General features: G+C 42.9%; 1 protein-coding gene across 3 annotated transcripts in view; it reads right to left on the minus strand.

The window, feature by feature from the left end:
* rcan3 (regulator of calcineurin 3) overlaps positions 1-16,740 on the minus strand; it is a 40,080-nt gene extending 23,340 nt beyond the window's left edge. The window contains exons 1-2 of one of the 3 annotated variants that reach the window (XM_069720418.1): positions 16,590-16,740; positions 14,973-15,250 (exon numbers count right to left, since the gene is read on the minus strand). In XM_069720418.1, coding sequence (XP_069576519.1) covers positions 14,973-15,194 — 222 coding nt within the window. In that variant the 5' untranslated portion in view covers positions 15,195-15,250; positions 16,590-16,740. Of the gene's footprint in view, positions 1-239; positions 548-3,248; positions 3,351-14,972; positions 15,251-16,589 lie in introns of those variants that run through there. The other 2 variants (XM_069720421.1, XM_069720419.1) reach the window with 2 other exon arrangements.
* Positions 16,741-16,983: the final 243 nt, after the last annotated feature.

Consider the following 16,983-nt stretch of genomic DNA (forward strand, 5'->3'; position numbering starts at 1 on the left):
CACCGGGCCGCGCACGCGCGCCGCGCGCGGACGTGCGTCTTGGCGAGCTGCGGCTCCCATTGATAAAAAAAAAATCCTCCGTCTGAGAGAGGGCTGCATTCAACGTCACCAAGACATGCATGCACTTGTACAGGGCAGCATGCAGTCCTTCGGTCCCAAACTGCTGCACAATCACCGCAGGGGCAAAAAAAAATAATAAAAAAATCAGGATTTGTTGCAACGTGCGTTTTTAACCGTACCTGCATTTTGTCTGATGTAAACACCTCGATGTCTACTTCGCAGGCGATGATGGTCACCATCTCCAGTTTCATATTTATCGATGGCATTCCCTTGCGTGGTTGGGTAAAAAATGAAATGGAGTAAAAGTCTCTCTCTTCCTCTGTAGCAGGTCGCAGAGAAAGCGTCTCCCGGGTTCTTCCTCCAGAAACTTGAGGTTAAGTCCGGGGGACTGTTCTGGTTGGTTTTTTTTTTTTTTTTTTTTTCCCCCAGAGCTGAGGGAGTTGCTGCTGGACTCCTCACTGCACTAACGCGCTGCTGAGTGATGCTGCAGCAGCCGCACAAACTCTCCCTCTCTCCCTCTCTCCCTCCCTCTCTCTCTCTCTCTCTCTCTCTCGCTCCTGCCCTCCCCCTGGCTCCACATTGACGTCATTACCATCCTCACGTTCGTCGTGTTTTACGCCACTACGGTGCCTGACGAACCGTACAGGGGCACTGCAGAATTCACGGTCCGGTTTATTCCGCTTTTTCTTGTATTTTGGAGCGTTTTTATGTTTACCGGGTTGATGGAGAAAGAAAAATTGTGTCACAGCCCGTTTTGAAAAACACAACATCGTGTACGGGTGCGTCAAGCGCCATCAACATCGGTGTCCTCACCCGGACTGTAACCCCTCCGTTCCAGCAGAGTCCGTTATTTACCTTGGGTGCCTTTGAATGACGCCCGTATATTCTGACAATGAATCATGTTCACATAATCATGTGGACATAACAACAGGAACACCTCTAAATATAAACCCTGATTCAAGTCCTACATACTAGATGTGCTTGCAATGGGTAATTGTTTGGGCTTGGAGAGGAGTGGAGAAAAATGTGTGGGGCAAGGTTTGATTTGATGGGAGAGTAATATCACTTTACAATATATTTCAACATGTACATTCAAGAAATCACTGTTAAGTTAAATCAATACAGTTCTCTCAAAAAGTGAACATTACGAGGTCATAAATCTTAAACTATGAGCTGTCCTGCAAGCGTCTGGCTGGGAACTTTTGTTGTACCGCATTCCCCGTCTTCCTCTCCTCTTATTTTCTGTCATTTCTCTACTTGTTTATTAAACAATGGGCAAAAACTCACCCCAAAAAAAACAACAACAAAAAAAATGGAAGAATCACTCTTGAATTTGGCTGCTAACGGCTGAATCAGGGTTGGAAAGTAGACTTTGCTTTGCGTTAACATGCAAGAAAGCTTGGGGAAGAGCTGCAGTAGACACTTCTGTTGTTCCTGTTACTGTGTCCATCCCTGTACCAGCAACATTACGCAATTTCACAGGTCTAATCCTTAGACTTAGAGTATATGTGAATTTGTTTACAACCCTTTTGTACCCTAGGACATTATTTTAATCATGGGCTCAAATTACTGGCACGGCATTGTGTCAAAAATACCCTTCCGACTGAAGGCCTCTATTGCATAACCAAGTGTGTCAGCTGCATGCTCTGAAGTTAGTTGCCTTCAGATGACATAGTCTGTGGCTTCATGGGTTTAAGAATAACAAACAACGTGGCTAAATGGCAGTCACGATGATGTGCTCCGTGCCAAAAGCTGTTGTCTCCCAACATGCCGTTATTAGATACACATAATTAATAGAGGACTAATTTGTCCGTTATAGTCGTCAGGGCAGATGCTTTGCTGAACCCGGAGTGACTCAGATGTGAAAACTTTGGAAGAACTTCTTCGTGAGCTGTGCTTCACTTTTAATGCTGACTTGTTGATTGTAGATTAACTGTTCCGGGGTTCTTTATCACTCACAATGAAGCAGCTGATGAAGCGGACTCTGCCACTGCTGTCACAGCTCCTTTCTCTTCCACTGAGTTTCCATTCCAGCTGAAGACCAATCACTACAAAAATTCCCACAGACATTATGCCATTGCATAATATGCTAACAAACCAAGTCTTCTTTGCATCACTCAGATCATCTCTCTCCCTCTCCCGCCCTCCATTTCATAATAATAATTGCCGGACGAGCTGAGACAGCTAAGTCCCTATAAGCCATTAATATTAAGGCTGGAGGCGGTGAGGGCTATTTATGTCTGTGTGTGTGTCAGGCATTGTCCACAACGAGCAGACGGAGAACATGAGAAGGACATGTGTGGATGACTGTGACATTCTTCCAGCAGACAGCAGTCAGTCAGTCTGGAAAAATCCGCCTGTAAAAGCCAAATAGCACGACCTATCACACACTAACACTTTGGCCCGAGTCTGAGCGGCACCGTCAGCCACTTCATCTGCACAGGGAATCAAATCGGTTTTATTCCTTCAAGTCACAGTAGTAAGAGCAGGCAGTACAGGAGATGTTGCTTGACAGGTTTAGATATTATTTCTAAATTGCCCCCGCAGCTCATTAATCACAAGCTCAGAGGCGATAAAGCAGCGCGCCTGTGTCGCTTTGTCTTCTAAATCCACTCTGTTTTCTGGAAGCTCATGTAGTCTTAGCTCGACAGAGGTTGTGATCATTTATTTATGGCTTGTTGGAAAATTCTCTTTTCACTTGGCCCTATTTACAAAGCCTTGGGTCAATACAAGTCTCGCTCAGGGAAGCTTCAGTTCAGCAGATGCCTACTGATGCGTAGCAATTTGGGCCAAGGTCCTCAAAGCCATCATGCCGAACCTAATATTTAGTCTGAAAAAGTGTAATCCAGGGCAACACAATGCAACCGAGCCTTTACATGAAAATGAACTGCTTCATTGTATAGCAGTGATCTCCAGCCTGCATGTAGTGCAGGGGGCTTTGCTGCTGCTGTGTTGTCTGGAAAAACTGTGGAATTAGTTAAATAAATAATAATCAAAATTTGATTAAAAAAAAAAAAAAATGTCCACATGTTTGTGTTTTGGGGGAAAATGATCGTGTTAAATATTATAAAACAAACCAAAAAAAAATCAATTCAAATGAACATGATGGGTGACGTGATGAAGAGCTCGTCTATTAGTGCTGCTGCGGTGTGCAAAACACTGCCGTGTAATCCTTGCCATCAACATACCGTAAAGTGCACTGCGTGTATACTTGAATGTTTTCGTTATCAAAGCACTGCGGCGATGCATCCCTCTGATCCCTCTGATCCCTTTTGTCGCGGCTGATAAGTAGGATGGATCGCCCTGCATGATGAAGCACTTTTTCTTCCTCTCTGGCCTCATTCTGCAGCTCTGCTCCTCCTCCTCCTCATCCTCCTCCTCCTCGATCTCCTCATTCTCAATTCTCCTCTCCTCATTCACAATTCTCTCCGTTAGATCTCGCAGTCAGCCCGCCCCAAAACAAGACTCCGTGAAGGGAGATATGAAGCTCCGACACAATCTTTCCATGGCTGCTCATTTCTCAAAACTAATTCAACCTTTCAAATGCTGCCACCTTGTAAGCTTCATAACGGAGTAGTAGGTATTCTACTCCATTATCAACAAAAACTTTCCCTATAAATAGGGGGACGTCCCTTTCATGTGGTCAACCATTTATTTATGGGTTCAATTTACACTCTTAACAATGCCTGCTGCTCTATACTCCACATGTGTGCTTGCAAAATCAAAAGAATAGTTTGACATTTTGAGATACTCAATAACTTGCTCTTTTTTCTCACACGTACAGTAGATGAGAAGACTGATACCATTCTGCACGGTAAGCGAGAGCCTGCAGCCTGTAAACTTAGCTTAGCACAAAGACTGTGGGAATCAGCGAGCCTGGCACTGTCCAGAGGCAACAAAATATGTCTACTCTAAAGTGAAGCTCCTAAAATAGCTATTCCCTCAACTATAATCCATTTGCTTAAGCTGTAGCTAATTTAGTAATGATGCAGTAAAAGCCACGGCACAGTTGTCATTTTTTTTTTTTTTTTTTTTCACAATTTGCAAACACAAATACGGAGAAGATGGTTAGATTTAGGAGATTGGCTCGTGTTTTTTTCCTTCACTTAACCCCCGTTTCTTTATGACCACGCAGACATAAATAACTATCATCAGATCATGGTGGGAATGGAGTTATTGCAGAGTTTCCAACATGCACAACGATGCACTTTATAAATGATGAGAAAGAGGAGCAGGCAGAGAGGCAGAGGAGATGCTCAAAGGGGTGAGACGCTGGGGCTCAGACTCACTGATGAGCAGAATTCGTATTCTGAAGTGGAGCTCTGCAGAGGAGAAGGAGGGGAGGGGAGGGGGGGGGAATCAGGGCAGTGGATCATCACGTTGGGCTGATATACGCATGCTCCTAATACACACATGTATGTTAATGCAACTGCATCCACAGAAGAAGACAACGGCATGCACAAACACAACCACAAATACAAATTTGCATGCGAATATACACTGCGGTGTGAATTCAAACTGCACACTCTCGGAAGGATTCACTGCAGCAACTGACCCAAAATAGAAAAGTATAAAAATATAACAAGCTTGACAACAGTTATCACAGACAGAGGATTCTTGTCTGTCAGTGGGTGTGTCTGTCTGTCCATGTGCGTGTAATGTGACACCAGAAAAATCTAAGGAATGACAAAGTCTAAAGTTGGGTCACTGCATGCCTGCAGATATGGTGCAGCTACACACCTGCACCCAGGACACAACCAACATGCACCCATACCATACGCTCCCTTCCCTCCGCTGCCAATCCCTTGTTGCAGCAGGCTACCTCACTTGGCCCCAACCAAGCCGAGCCGTGGTGCCCAGCGCCAATGCAGCTGCCGTAATCTAGGCCAAGCTATTTATAAAGCAAGCGCCCAAGTACAGGCGCAGGGAGCCAGGGGGAGACAGAGGGATGGGAGGATAAAAGAATGTCTACAGGGCAGAGAGACAGATCTGCAGAGTGTAGGAGAGAAAGAGCCGGAGGGGAGGGGAGGGGGGGGGGCAGAGAGAGAGAAACAGAGAGCAGGACTGGCAGAGAGGGAATAAAAGTAGTGAGCCTGTGAGTGAAAATAGAAAATGAGATGGAGAAAAAGAGAGAGACATGGAGGTCCTGCCAAGTCAGGACAGCATGAATATCAGAGGCTGAACTCACACCAACTGAATGGGACAAATACAAATAGCCTTTACCAACATCTCCTTCAAACACCTCCTGTTTTATCTGGTTCGAAATCTGCAGACGATCTGACAGGGTGAAACGTGAGGCGGGGAAAGTGGCTGCTGCTGTGTCATGTCAAGTCATTTGTCTGCGGAAAAAAAAATGTTGATAGATGTGGAGTTTTACACGACTTCTGGAAATTCAACTTTAATTAACAGTGATAGACAGCTCCCAGGGGTCAACCGGCTGTGACTGTTTTCCCCTAATTAACAAAAATGAGCCTGTTATCAGGGAAAATTGGCACGTGTAACTATTTAAGTAGAATTTCAAATACTCACGTATGTAGTCTTCTCACTTGGGTGGGCCTCAGGTGGAGAAAGGTCATGTCATGTATGCAACAGGCATGCGACAATCCAGATTGAGCGACATTTTGCTGAGTATAAAATAAAATAAAATTTTATAAAAATAAAAGGTCTGAGGAGGGTTTTCCCCAAAATGTTATTATTATCAAATATTTAGAGAAATAGAAAAACACAGATTTGAAAGAAGTTTTCTGGAGTTTTATCTCCGAGAAACATGACGTCCTGAAATTCTCTGCTGTAAGCTGTCAAGTTGCCATGTAACATACCGACGTATTCTATCCGGGGAATGGGGTTGCCCTGTCTGGATTGCATAGGAACGATGATGTAAAGAATAACAAATTCTAACAAATATTAATGTCTAATATTTGAAATAGAGATGGAACAATCCGAATACAGTATCTTCTCTTCAGATACCAAAACTCAGTGTCTTGGCAGCTACAGAGGGGTGGCAGGGATTGAATACCCTTCTTCCAAAGGACATCACCTCATTTGGTGTTTTAGTGGTGGAGAGTGTTAACAACCATGACGATAAATTTTTTTTACAACAGGTGCTAAAACACATAACTTTTGCTACTTTTATGCTGGAGTAGATCTCATCAGCATCAGTGAGCTAATCATTTACCATACATAGGCTCTACTTAGGCGGCCCGCCAATTTATATAATATGACTCAGTTGCAATTTACGCAAGTAAATCTTGCATTAGAACATCTTATTTACCTTTTTTCAAACACATTTTTGGTCATATGTCTGAGTTAAGTTTGCTGTAGTAACTGAGGACTGGAAACTTCACTGTAGACTATTGGCATTTACCAATAATCTACATGTGAGCCATTAGGGGGACATCTGTAAATTGTAGCTACAGAAAATAACCTGGTTACACTCTACCCACCTTTAGTGCTCACTAACCTAAGATTTGCAAGCATGACGTTCATAGTCACTTTTTAATGTTACAATAAATACCAGTGGCAGTTTTTTGTCAGGTGTGGTGGGAGAAATACTTCATGTAGAATATGAATGCACCAAAATCATTTCAAGAATATGTAAATTAGTAAATAAATATATCAACCACACCTGCTTTATGTATAGAACGCTTTTACAAACAGCGTCACAAGCGCTGCTGAAACATGGGAACTGACTGCATGGTACGTTTTTGGTTCACAGCCCACATCTGGTGGGCCACCAGCAGCTGTTCAGCGTTTTAACCCAGTCCAGCAGCTTAGGAGCTGGAGAGATGAGCTGTGTGAGTGGGACAGAGACAGAGGGAGGAGGAGGAGGAGGAGGAGGAGGAGGAGGAAGCACAGAGCGACACGTGCTGATGGTTCCAGTGATTGCTTTGCTTTTTAAATCAGGTCAAATCTTTGGATGGGTTAGGCGGACTCTACGTCCCGCATACCAGACACAACAAAGACGAAGGAAAAAAACCAAAAAAACCTGAGGCGGTCTCGGAGCTTTGAAGACAACACAGTGTTCTAAGAAATGGGTGCCATTTTCTGAGGCAGGCAAACAAAGTGGAAGAAAGAAATCATCGTCTTCACCAGAGGATAGGACGAGTTCTCTATTCTTCCACTTCAAACACATTTAATTGAAAGCCTTGGGATCCTCATGGCAACGGAGATGAGCACAAGTGGTGCGATAAGACTGCAAACTTTAAAGGATGAGTTTGGTTCGTAAGCAAACTAAATAAAAAGGAATTGCCATTTAATGCTATAGATTTCAGATCCGTTTCAGACGACCAAACAACGAACCGCAGTAACAGATGCTCTGACTGTACAAATCACAGGGACAGAGAGCCACATGGGGCCCCAGACGCCATTAACTTGGGTACAGACTGTCAACAAGCAACATGACGGAGACAGTGAGATACAGACGAAGGCTTAAATGACAGTGGGGAAGAGCACTCACGGGGAAAGAAAACCATCAAATGAACAAGAAATAAACAAGTAAACAAACGGAATCAGGGACAATCACATACGTGATTGTTTTGCTGTTAACAACAGCAAAAAAAAAACATGTGCCAAGAGAAAAAAGAAAACAGTCAATAGTCCTTCTCTCTAAATTGATTTGAATGCCGCTCTCCCCTCTCTGCCAATGAACACCTTTAAAAAACAATCTCTCAGGGGAGCTGGCTTTGCAGACTCAGGTGCCGCACAACATTTAGACGTCAACAAAGTTACATAACTAAGCTTAAGGTAAAAGAAAAAAAAAAAAAAAAAAAAGAGGGCAGGACGTGAACCATGTACAAAGCCTCTGAAGTAACTACTTTTAGATGCACAAAACAGTCCAAGCTTTCCTTTTTTTTTAAATAGTGTATCTCTACGACAAAAATAGAACAAACAAAGACAGACAGATCCAAAAATGGACCGCTACTCATTTATTTCTTACAACCAGCTTAACTAAACGTCCTGTTGCCGTGTGGGTTTATTTCAGCCCCTTAATTTTACACATTCACGTCGAAAAGCAATCATCCGCAGAACATTTTTCCTGCATGATTGCATTCATGCCTCAATTCATGAACGTCCATTTATATTTGGCGTCGGTTAAATAACAGCTCATAGTCTATTGTTGTACTGTAACTGCTATTCTTGAAAGCACCCACAGATCATTTCTTTTTTTAGCCTGATTGAACCAGAAAATAATCTTGATTTAAATAGAATCACAGGAGCACGACTGAGAACAAATAAGAGTGGTTTACATAGCATCCTAAATCTTATTGTTTCATAATACACGCCTTTGTTGTTGGCGAGGGTGGGGCGAGATGTGTCTCTGGAAGAAAAACGCTCTTTTTTGTAAAAACATTTTTTTTTTTTTTTTTTTAAATCAAGGCAACCGTACACAAAACCTAATCATAATCAAACATCAAAGAGCGAAAAATTATTTAGCCTAAGCTCGGTAAGGTACCGTGTAAGACGGCAAAATAAAACCGTTTTATCGTGATGAGGACATGAGGATGTTTGTTCTTGAACAGACTGGATTCAAAATACCACGCCATAGACTTACGAAACTGGGTTTGATTGGCTGTCTGGAGTGATTTTTGCAGGGAAATTAAATCACATTCCGCGTCCAAGAGATGTTTACTTATCACCGAGGAGAGAGTATTACACTTCTGCCGGTGAGGTTCTGTTTTCTTGCAGTTTCCTGACCTAGTGGGTTCCTGTTTGCGTATCAGTTTGCACATAACAGAAGAATGGCCTGCTGGCTTTGTTGGAAGTCCACACTCTCCAAGTGCCCTTCTAGTTTTAATATTACATTGCGGATATCGTGACTGTACCGAAAGACTCCCAAGTAAAAAGTATAAAAACTGAAAATTCTCTCTGAAAAGAGGAGAAATGAGAGCTGAGCGAGGGGTGTAAAAAAAAAAAAAATGCCCGCTGAAAGTTACGCGTGACGCCTTCGAGTTGCCAGCGATATTTAAAGATACAAAAATAAGAAAAGCCGAGAGGGTGAAGCTCGCGAATGCTCTGCATTTTCCTTTGATTGTCAGAGTAAATAATTAATGAACTAGTCATTTCAGCACAATGCAAAAGAATCGCCCGTCTTTCTGTTATATCAAATCTAAACCCTGATAACCTGCACAAGACACCCACACAGGTGTTTTCAATCAAGGCTCATTAGACGGAAGGTGGGTGACTACAAAGACTGATGTCACTCGGCTCTATGTACTCATAAGAAAAGGTTTCTTTTTTCTTTTCTTTTTTTTTCACTGAGGGCATGTTGACCTCAAAGCACAGGTGCTGCTAATAACATTAACCGTGTCTATTGAGGCCCAGTGAGTCATGACAACGTGAGGGTGAGTCAGCACCCATAACAGGACCCTGAAAATGAAACAGGTAATGGATTCATACATCACTACTGCATCATTTACACCTGTGGTTTTTTTCCTACTCTCGTAGCAGAAAGAGAAAGCAGAAATGTTGTGCAGGTGGCATGTAAAGTTTGCGGTAAAGTTGAATATTTTCTCAGTCCAGATTGATTCCATTCATTTGGCTTCGGCCACAAGCTGTTCGATAGTCGGTATTGTTGGGTTTGTTGGTGTAGTGTAGATGGTGACCAGTGCTGCTCATACAAAACCAAGCCTGGCTGGTTTGGTGCTGAGCTGGTTGGGTTTGGAGTTCACTCGCTGATAAATGTGTAATTCGCTCGATCCCAACACAAAACAAAGCTAACACAAGACTTGGGGTGGCCTTTAGGGCCTTTTCATTTACTTCAAGCCAGACAAAAATACATTTTCAAAGATGCTTTCAAGCTCTGCAGAAAAAAACAATTACATATTCTGTAATAGTACGATAAAGCACAGTATGAATTAATATATATCTGCAGCCTCAGTAGAGCCACTCATTTTACTGGAAAATCTAGTAGCTGACGTAATCTTAAAATACTCCTCAAAATGCAATGAGTGATGCAGTTAAAACCGAGCCTTGCTCCGCCCGACTATGTCTCATAGCTGAGTTCTTTGCTATGACTGCAGTCTGGAAACCCTGTTTGCATTTAGGTGCACAACATACAGCACATGGCGGTCAATGCAGATTGGTTAAAGGCTGCTCCAGTAGCTTCAAAATGAACCTGATGTTTTCACCCAGTGGGATGAAACTACTGGAAACAATCCCCACTGCAGCATGGCCACACTCGTATAGATTCACAGTGAATTTGGGTCCGGTAATACCAGCCTAGTTAAAACTGTCACTGCAGAAGAAAACACTGTCATCTTGAGTGTTGCACCAGCTCAATTTAGCCAAACTGTGCTCTCTGCTGTTGTCCACTTGTCTTAAATTGCTTTCTGCTTTCATCGGTATGATAAATAGAGGCAAAACGAGCGCACTGGGAAGGTGAAACGACCCGGGTCAGTGTACCAGAATAATATCCAGGCTGCATCAGGAGCAGGAAGCCAGGGGCACTCACTCACTCTGCACTGCATCATGTCTGACCTTCAGCCTGCCAAGCACCCGCTCCCTCACGTTCACCCCCGAGGACCGGCACCCAAAAATAGACTGTAGTCTGACACATGCAAACACATCACTACCGCGCGCATGCATGCGCACTGTATGTAAATGCATTATACTGTATGTGGACATAAAACGCGCACGTTCACACTCACTTTACTTCTCACTTTGCACATCCTCCATCACCCTATCTTTAGTCCCTGATGTTTCAGCTGCACAACTGCACTGGGGTTGCCTTATCCAGTATATATATATATATCATATCATATCATCATATATATGAGTCACACTTTCAAACGCATTACTCTCAAGTGGTTCAACTTTTCACATACTTACAGCACTCCATCAATGCTGCACTGCTAATGCATCGCTCAGAGGAACAGCTTGGAAAATCTTTACAGTTCAGATCTAATGGCTACTGTTAATATTTGTGGTGAGTCAACTGGAAGGCCAATGTACTCTAAATAAAAAAAAAAAAAAAGTCTGTTCACCTCTAGTAGTATCTACCATGCGCATATTTTTCACCTCAGTGGTGCTCTTGGCTTTGGAAAAATGAACAAACAAAAAAAAGTTAGCAGCATTTTTGTGGCAACTCAGCACTATGGTCTATTTATAGAACTATTGGCATTGAAATCTGGTGACAAGAGTATGTGCTTCATTTCCTGTAAAAGCTCAATACTTTTTTAGGTCCAGACAAAATATGTTGCTAGTATAGAGTATCACACTGTATGGTGTATATAGTGTAGTATTGTCAAGTACTGCTGTAACTATGTGTAGGTGCAGAGCTTTGCAGCGAACTCGACACACTATCATTAAAGGTTAAAGCGAGCTAGTACACTGGTTTAGTATTGGTACTAGTGGCACTCCACTGTACTGGGCAGGGAGAGGAAAGATAAAGATGATGATGATTAGAAAAGATGTTCCAAAACCTCTGTTTTTAAATCTTTTAAAAAAAATTATTATTATTATCTGCATAGCAAGCTACTACTCGAGATAAGAGAGAAATTATGTTTGTTTGTTTTTTCTTCATTTAGTGAACCAACCCTTTTAAAGCAATTAAAAAAATTTCCCCTCGGGGATTAATAAAGTAACTGCCTAATCTAAATGATATTTGAGTGCTGGCTGGCAAAAGAACAAACTGTAAACACAACATTGATATCATATATCGCTTGGTTGTTACTAATATAAAAGTATTGATTTAGTGCAGCTTTACGATGACATAATTAATTCTGTATAATCCTATGACAACAGAGTGAAGCAACTTAAATAGTTACTTTAAAAAAAAAAAAATTTTTATTGCCTGCGAGATGAAAACATTTTGCTGGTGGTTGTAATAAGCTTGCAGCCGGTGCTTGCTTGATTGCGCTGGTTATGGATTGAGGAGAGCTCAGTCTGACAGCAGCGATGAAAGATTTGCACTGTGCTGATTAGGCCTAATATACACTGGGCAATATGAGGGACGACTTATAATGGCCCCTCTGACCTTTGTCTTGACAAGCACAGAAACCACTTTGCCTTGTTACTTAGCCCACACACACACACACACACACACACACACACACACACACACACACACACACACACACACACACACACACACCTCCGTCTCTTCTCCCTCACTGCTCGTATACACTTGTTTTCTGCGGGAGCTAGACGGTAGATAATTAATCATGCCAGAATTAGAAGCCACGCTGGCTGCAGCATTGCATAGAGTGAACACCGTGGTAATACTACATTCTTATTGTTTTTTTTTTTTTTTTTACATATCTTTTTTTGGCATTTTTGACCTTTATTCAGGTAGTGCAGTATAGACAGAAATGTGGGGAAAGGGAGCAAGGGAATGACATGCAGTAAAGGTCCGGCCGTCTGGGAATCAAACCTGGGATTCGCAACAGATGGCATTTGAGGCCATTTGGTATGAGCCCTAACCTCCTCGCTATCAGGTTGCTAATCATACTGTGGATCATTCCTCAGGCCACAATGACAACTAATCTAAAAAAGCTGTAAACTCAGCATTTTCAAAGTCAAATCTAACATGAGCTGGTACAGAAAGTGTGCTGTTAAATTTAGGTGGGGGTTTTTTTGTGTTTTTTTTCGGTTGGTTTGATTGACAAGCTTTTTATTTTGTTCTGGACTTATTTTCATCATTATTGCTTACAGAAAAATCATTTTTACACGTGAAATTCACGTGATTTTTTTTTGTTTGTTTGTTTTTTTGTAAGGAACGGTCCAGAGATAAAAATTAGCATTTGATGTCTAATGTTAAGAAATGTTGGAAAATAGGAATTAAAAAAATATCCAACTGGATAATTTGTACAAACAATTGATAAACTTGTTCAGGAGGAAAATACAATGGATGTGAAGGTAGGAAAATCTTGGACCTCACTGAAACATTAAGTAAATAAAAGCTACCAGTCTCATCTCAAAAGCTGCATTTCTTATTAAAAATAATACACACAGGAAAAAAAATAAATCAAAAGCCTATTTCCTATTTCAGTTGCAGGACAGATGATCTGAGAGCCGTGCAAGATCATTCAAATCATTTAAGTGCTGCGGTGCCGCTCTTTCTTCATCGAGCATTTATCCAAATTTGTCAATACATAATCAACTCAATCAGTGGAGACGTGGGCTAGCCCATCAGCGCCGAGATTCCACAAGAAACAATATGCACTTTTAAGGCATCTCTACATGTTAGCCAAAAGATATTCAGGGGAACAAAATAGAGCAGATAAAAGAGAAAGTGTGCCACGAGGTTTTACTTACTTTTCACTAATGCAGAAGAAAGGGAAAGGCTTTTACAGCGTGCTAAGAGCTTCTTCTAAATATGAAGGGTCATGTCCCTCACTCCCTCTGTTAAAAGAGCACAGATTACAGAAACAGCCCGTCCTCCTGCATGCAGGCCTTTGAGAACAGAAACAGAAGGTAATGTCGGTGTTGGGTGAAAGCCAAGAGCCCAAAGACACAAAAATGTAGGTTGCCATGTCCCTGTTCTTCATAGAGTATGAAGACAACCGATTTAGAGATGTCAAGATTTTTAGCAGTCAGGGAAATGCGAAAATTTTTCAATTTTAAAATAAGGTACAGATTGTGTGTTTATGCATGTGTGTGTGTGTGTGTATGTATGTACGTACGTATAGCATCAAACAACCTCATAAAGTCCCCGTTCGTTCTCTGAAAACATCTCAAGCAGCCCGTTTTTCCTTTTTCCATCTCATTCCTCATCCCTGCCTGTCCTCATTTTGAAAGTTTAAATAAATGTCAAAAGTCCTATTTTTAGCGCAGCTCATTTAACTGAAACATACGGAGAACACTCTATTGACATGTTCTGACTGAGGGGTGTGTGGGAGGCATTTCCACTTAAAAGCCAGAGTGTGAATCGTAATGAAGTGAGGAGGCAAAAAAAAAAACCAACCAAAAAAACACAAAAGGGAGGGAAAGGAGGGGGGGCGGACTCCACCGCTAGAAGCAACGGGTGTACAAACGGCAAACTCACAAAGCCGGAGTGATTCATTTAAAGGGATTTTGTGCATGCACCAAATTTAGCCTCTCTGCTTTGCATTTATATACATAGTGAGGATAAATAAAGAAGGCTAAGAAGAGACACGGTGGAGGGTGAATATTAAAAGACCTGAGGAGGGAGAGGAAAGTTAACAAGCAAGCTCGTATGCTGGGATCAGACAAGAGGGGAGAAAACTATTTCGCAAAAGGCCACTTGGACAGCTTTGAGAGTCCGACACAGTGAAGAGAGACGGATGGACCTGACAGAGGTGCAGAGAGAAGAGGGGGAAGATGCAAGGATGCCAGCTGGAAGGATGGAGGGATGGTGGGACAGCATAATTGGATCAGAGGGGCAGAAAATTTAAAGTATTTTCTTTGTGTCATCCTCAAGTTAAAAAGGATCCAACGATCTAAAGTACTGCAGCTCCGCCAGTTGGATAAAGACTCAATGCACCTTAGAGCAGCCTTAACAGAAATACAGTACGTGTGTGCATTGCTACAAATGCCACTATATGTATGAGGTCTTTTGCCAAATCTATAAGCTCAAGTGGGCATGAAGAACACGCTGCACAAGGTGAGGATTGAATGATGTGCACAGACAAATGGATTAACGTTTGAGTATGGCTCATGACTCTGTGCTTGTTATATAGTGACATGCAGCCCTGCAGTCATGTTCCCTGGCAAACAAATAACAGCATCAGGTGTGTTTTTCTCGCTGTTGAGGTTGAGCAATCAGCAGCGCAGCTTGTGAGCGTGACTGGACTTCGACAGACAGGAGCAGAAGCTGTGGATGACACCAGGCACGTGTGGCTTTGAATCCTTGACGGGCTGACACATCGAGGGAGCTGAGTCAAACTTGCACACACACACACACGCGAAAATATGAGCCAGAAAGTCAGTCGGCGGCGGCGGCGGCGTCTCACCCTGTGCGCGTCCTGTTCGAAGACGGCTTCGTGGACACTGCACGCAAAGAGCGCTGTGGGAAGGTCGCTCAGATCCATCATCTCCTCCGCCACGCCGTCGTGACCACTCTCCCCAAACACCATGTCCTCCTCCTCCTCCTCCTCTTCCTCCTCGTCTTCCTCGGGGTCACTGCTGTAGGCCTCCGAGCCGTTGCTCCACGCCTTGGAGCTCTCTCGCAGCATGTCGAAGCCTTTCGGGAGGCCGGCAGCGGGCAGCGGAGGACCACAGAGGCTGGGAGCTGGGGAGTGGGGAGGTTAAGAGATTGGAAGTTGGGAGATGAGGCGACTTTGCTGGCTAGATGTTTGTGGAAAAGTGAGGAGGGTTTGAGGCGATAGTGACACTGGTATGTGAAGAGCACAGTGTTAGTGATGATGATGATACAGCCGGCCGTGGGACAGATTAAAGAGAAGCGATGCAAGGGAAATTAAAGAGTGGGACGATCAAGCGAAGCAAATCAAATGAAGTAAATGACAGAAAATGAACAGAAAAGAAAGAGAGGCGTGTTTCATGTTTTGATCTTTCTTGTAGGTCAGTTTACTTTGCATCTTTTTTTTTTTTTCTTCTTCTTCTTGGTTCTGTTGGGCGTTAGCTGGTGACTCAGAGCAAATCTACCATCTGTTTCCAGTCAAAAGTCTTCAGGCAACCGTTTATAATAAAGATGCTACTGACAGAAACAACAATCTCCATGAGCCTCACTTTTAAAACTACTTGTTGCTGCAATCGTACAGATTAAAGGACAAGAATTAGGGGACGCATGTAAGAATTTGTTTGGCAAGAAGCAGTCCAAAATGGATTTTGAAACTATGGGAGGTTGAGTAAGGTTAAAAGCTGGAAGTAAATCTGATATTGTTGCTTTAAGAAATGACATAAATGATCATTAAATTAACCAAGCAGTGCTTGATTCATTTTCTGACTTATTGACGAAAGGTTTAAATTCTAATAATTTCAAAGAGGCAACACGTGGGAAGAAATGAAACTCTCGTGTAAAAGAAAAGGGTTGGATGTGACCCCGTTGTGCGAAACGTTCACTCGGATGGGGTTTTAGCCCAGAGTCTGGCAACATTGTCCTGAGGATAGAGCGCCATCTAGCGGTATCCGCGCGTACACCCAACAGAATGACGCACATCATCAATATTTTTGAGCTCAATACCGTCAGCCGGATTTAGATTGACAACGACGAGGACGTTTATTTCATCAGGTGACGTCGACAACTGCACCCTCTTGCCTGAAGGCAAACAAAGAGCGGGGATGACACCGTAACATCACACGTCCACTGCCTCTGTGGCCGGAGAGGATCGTGACATTAACATTTGCATTGCGTGTACGCCGAGGAAACCCCTGGATTATTACGTAAAGCGCCACGAGCATTTATCATTGTCTGTTCTCACTTTATTCCCAACACCAAATGTTGTTTACAAAGCTCTAAAAAAAAAAAAAAAAAAAAAAGATGAAATGAAATGCATACGAAAGTTACCAGAGAGCCAAGGGCGGCTTTCACACGGATGAAGTTACTGTTTTCATTTTTCCTTTATACCGGTTCCGGTGGAGAAATTCTTCTCGTCTGTATCATTACTCACCTCACTACTGTCAGTGAAAGCGGCCGAGAGAAGTCATTGCAAGCGGACTAGGAACATAATGTACAGGTGACTTTGTTGAATGAGAGACTGAATTCAGCTGCTTTGATATTTTTGGCTGCTGTCAGATGCGTGGTGGCGGTTTGTTATGGCAGGATCGTTGGATACCGTCTCTGACGCAGCCTACTCCAACGTCAGGTTAAACCAATGGGAAGCCGGCGCAGGCAACACGGCAACCAATCAGGCTGCACCAAGGGGAGGACGCTGAGGTTTCAGGATTGGTGGCGATCCAGCAGCAAAGCGGCACGCTGAGCGCTCGCTGCTGCAAACTGGATTTAATCATTTGACAAGGACGTCCAAGAGAAGTCAAATCGGCCAAAGGATAAGTTCACCGTCT

Source organism: Brachyistius frenatus, unplaced genomic scaffold, assembly GCF_029030835.1.
Source record: "Brachyistius frenatus isolate BFR_SWC_R1_liver_20210118 unplaced genomic scaffold, ASM2903083v1 Contig_240, whole genome shotgun sequence".
In the NCBI taxonomy this organism is placed as follows: Eukaryota; Metazoa; Chordata; class Actinopteri; family Embiotocidae; genus Brachyistius; species Brachyistius frenatus.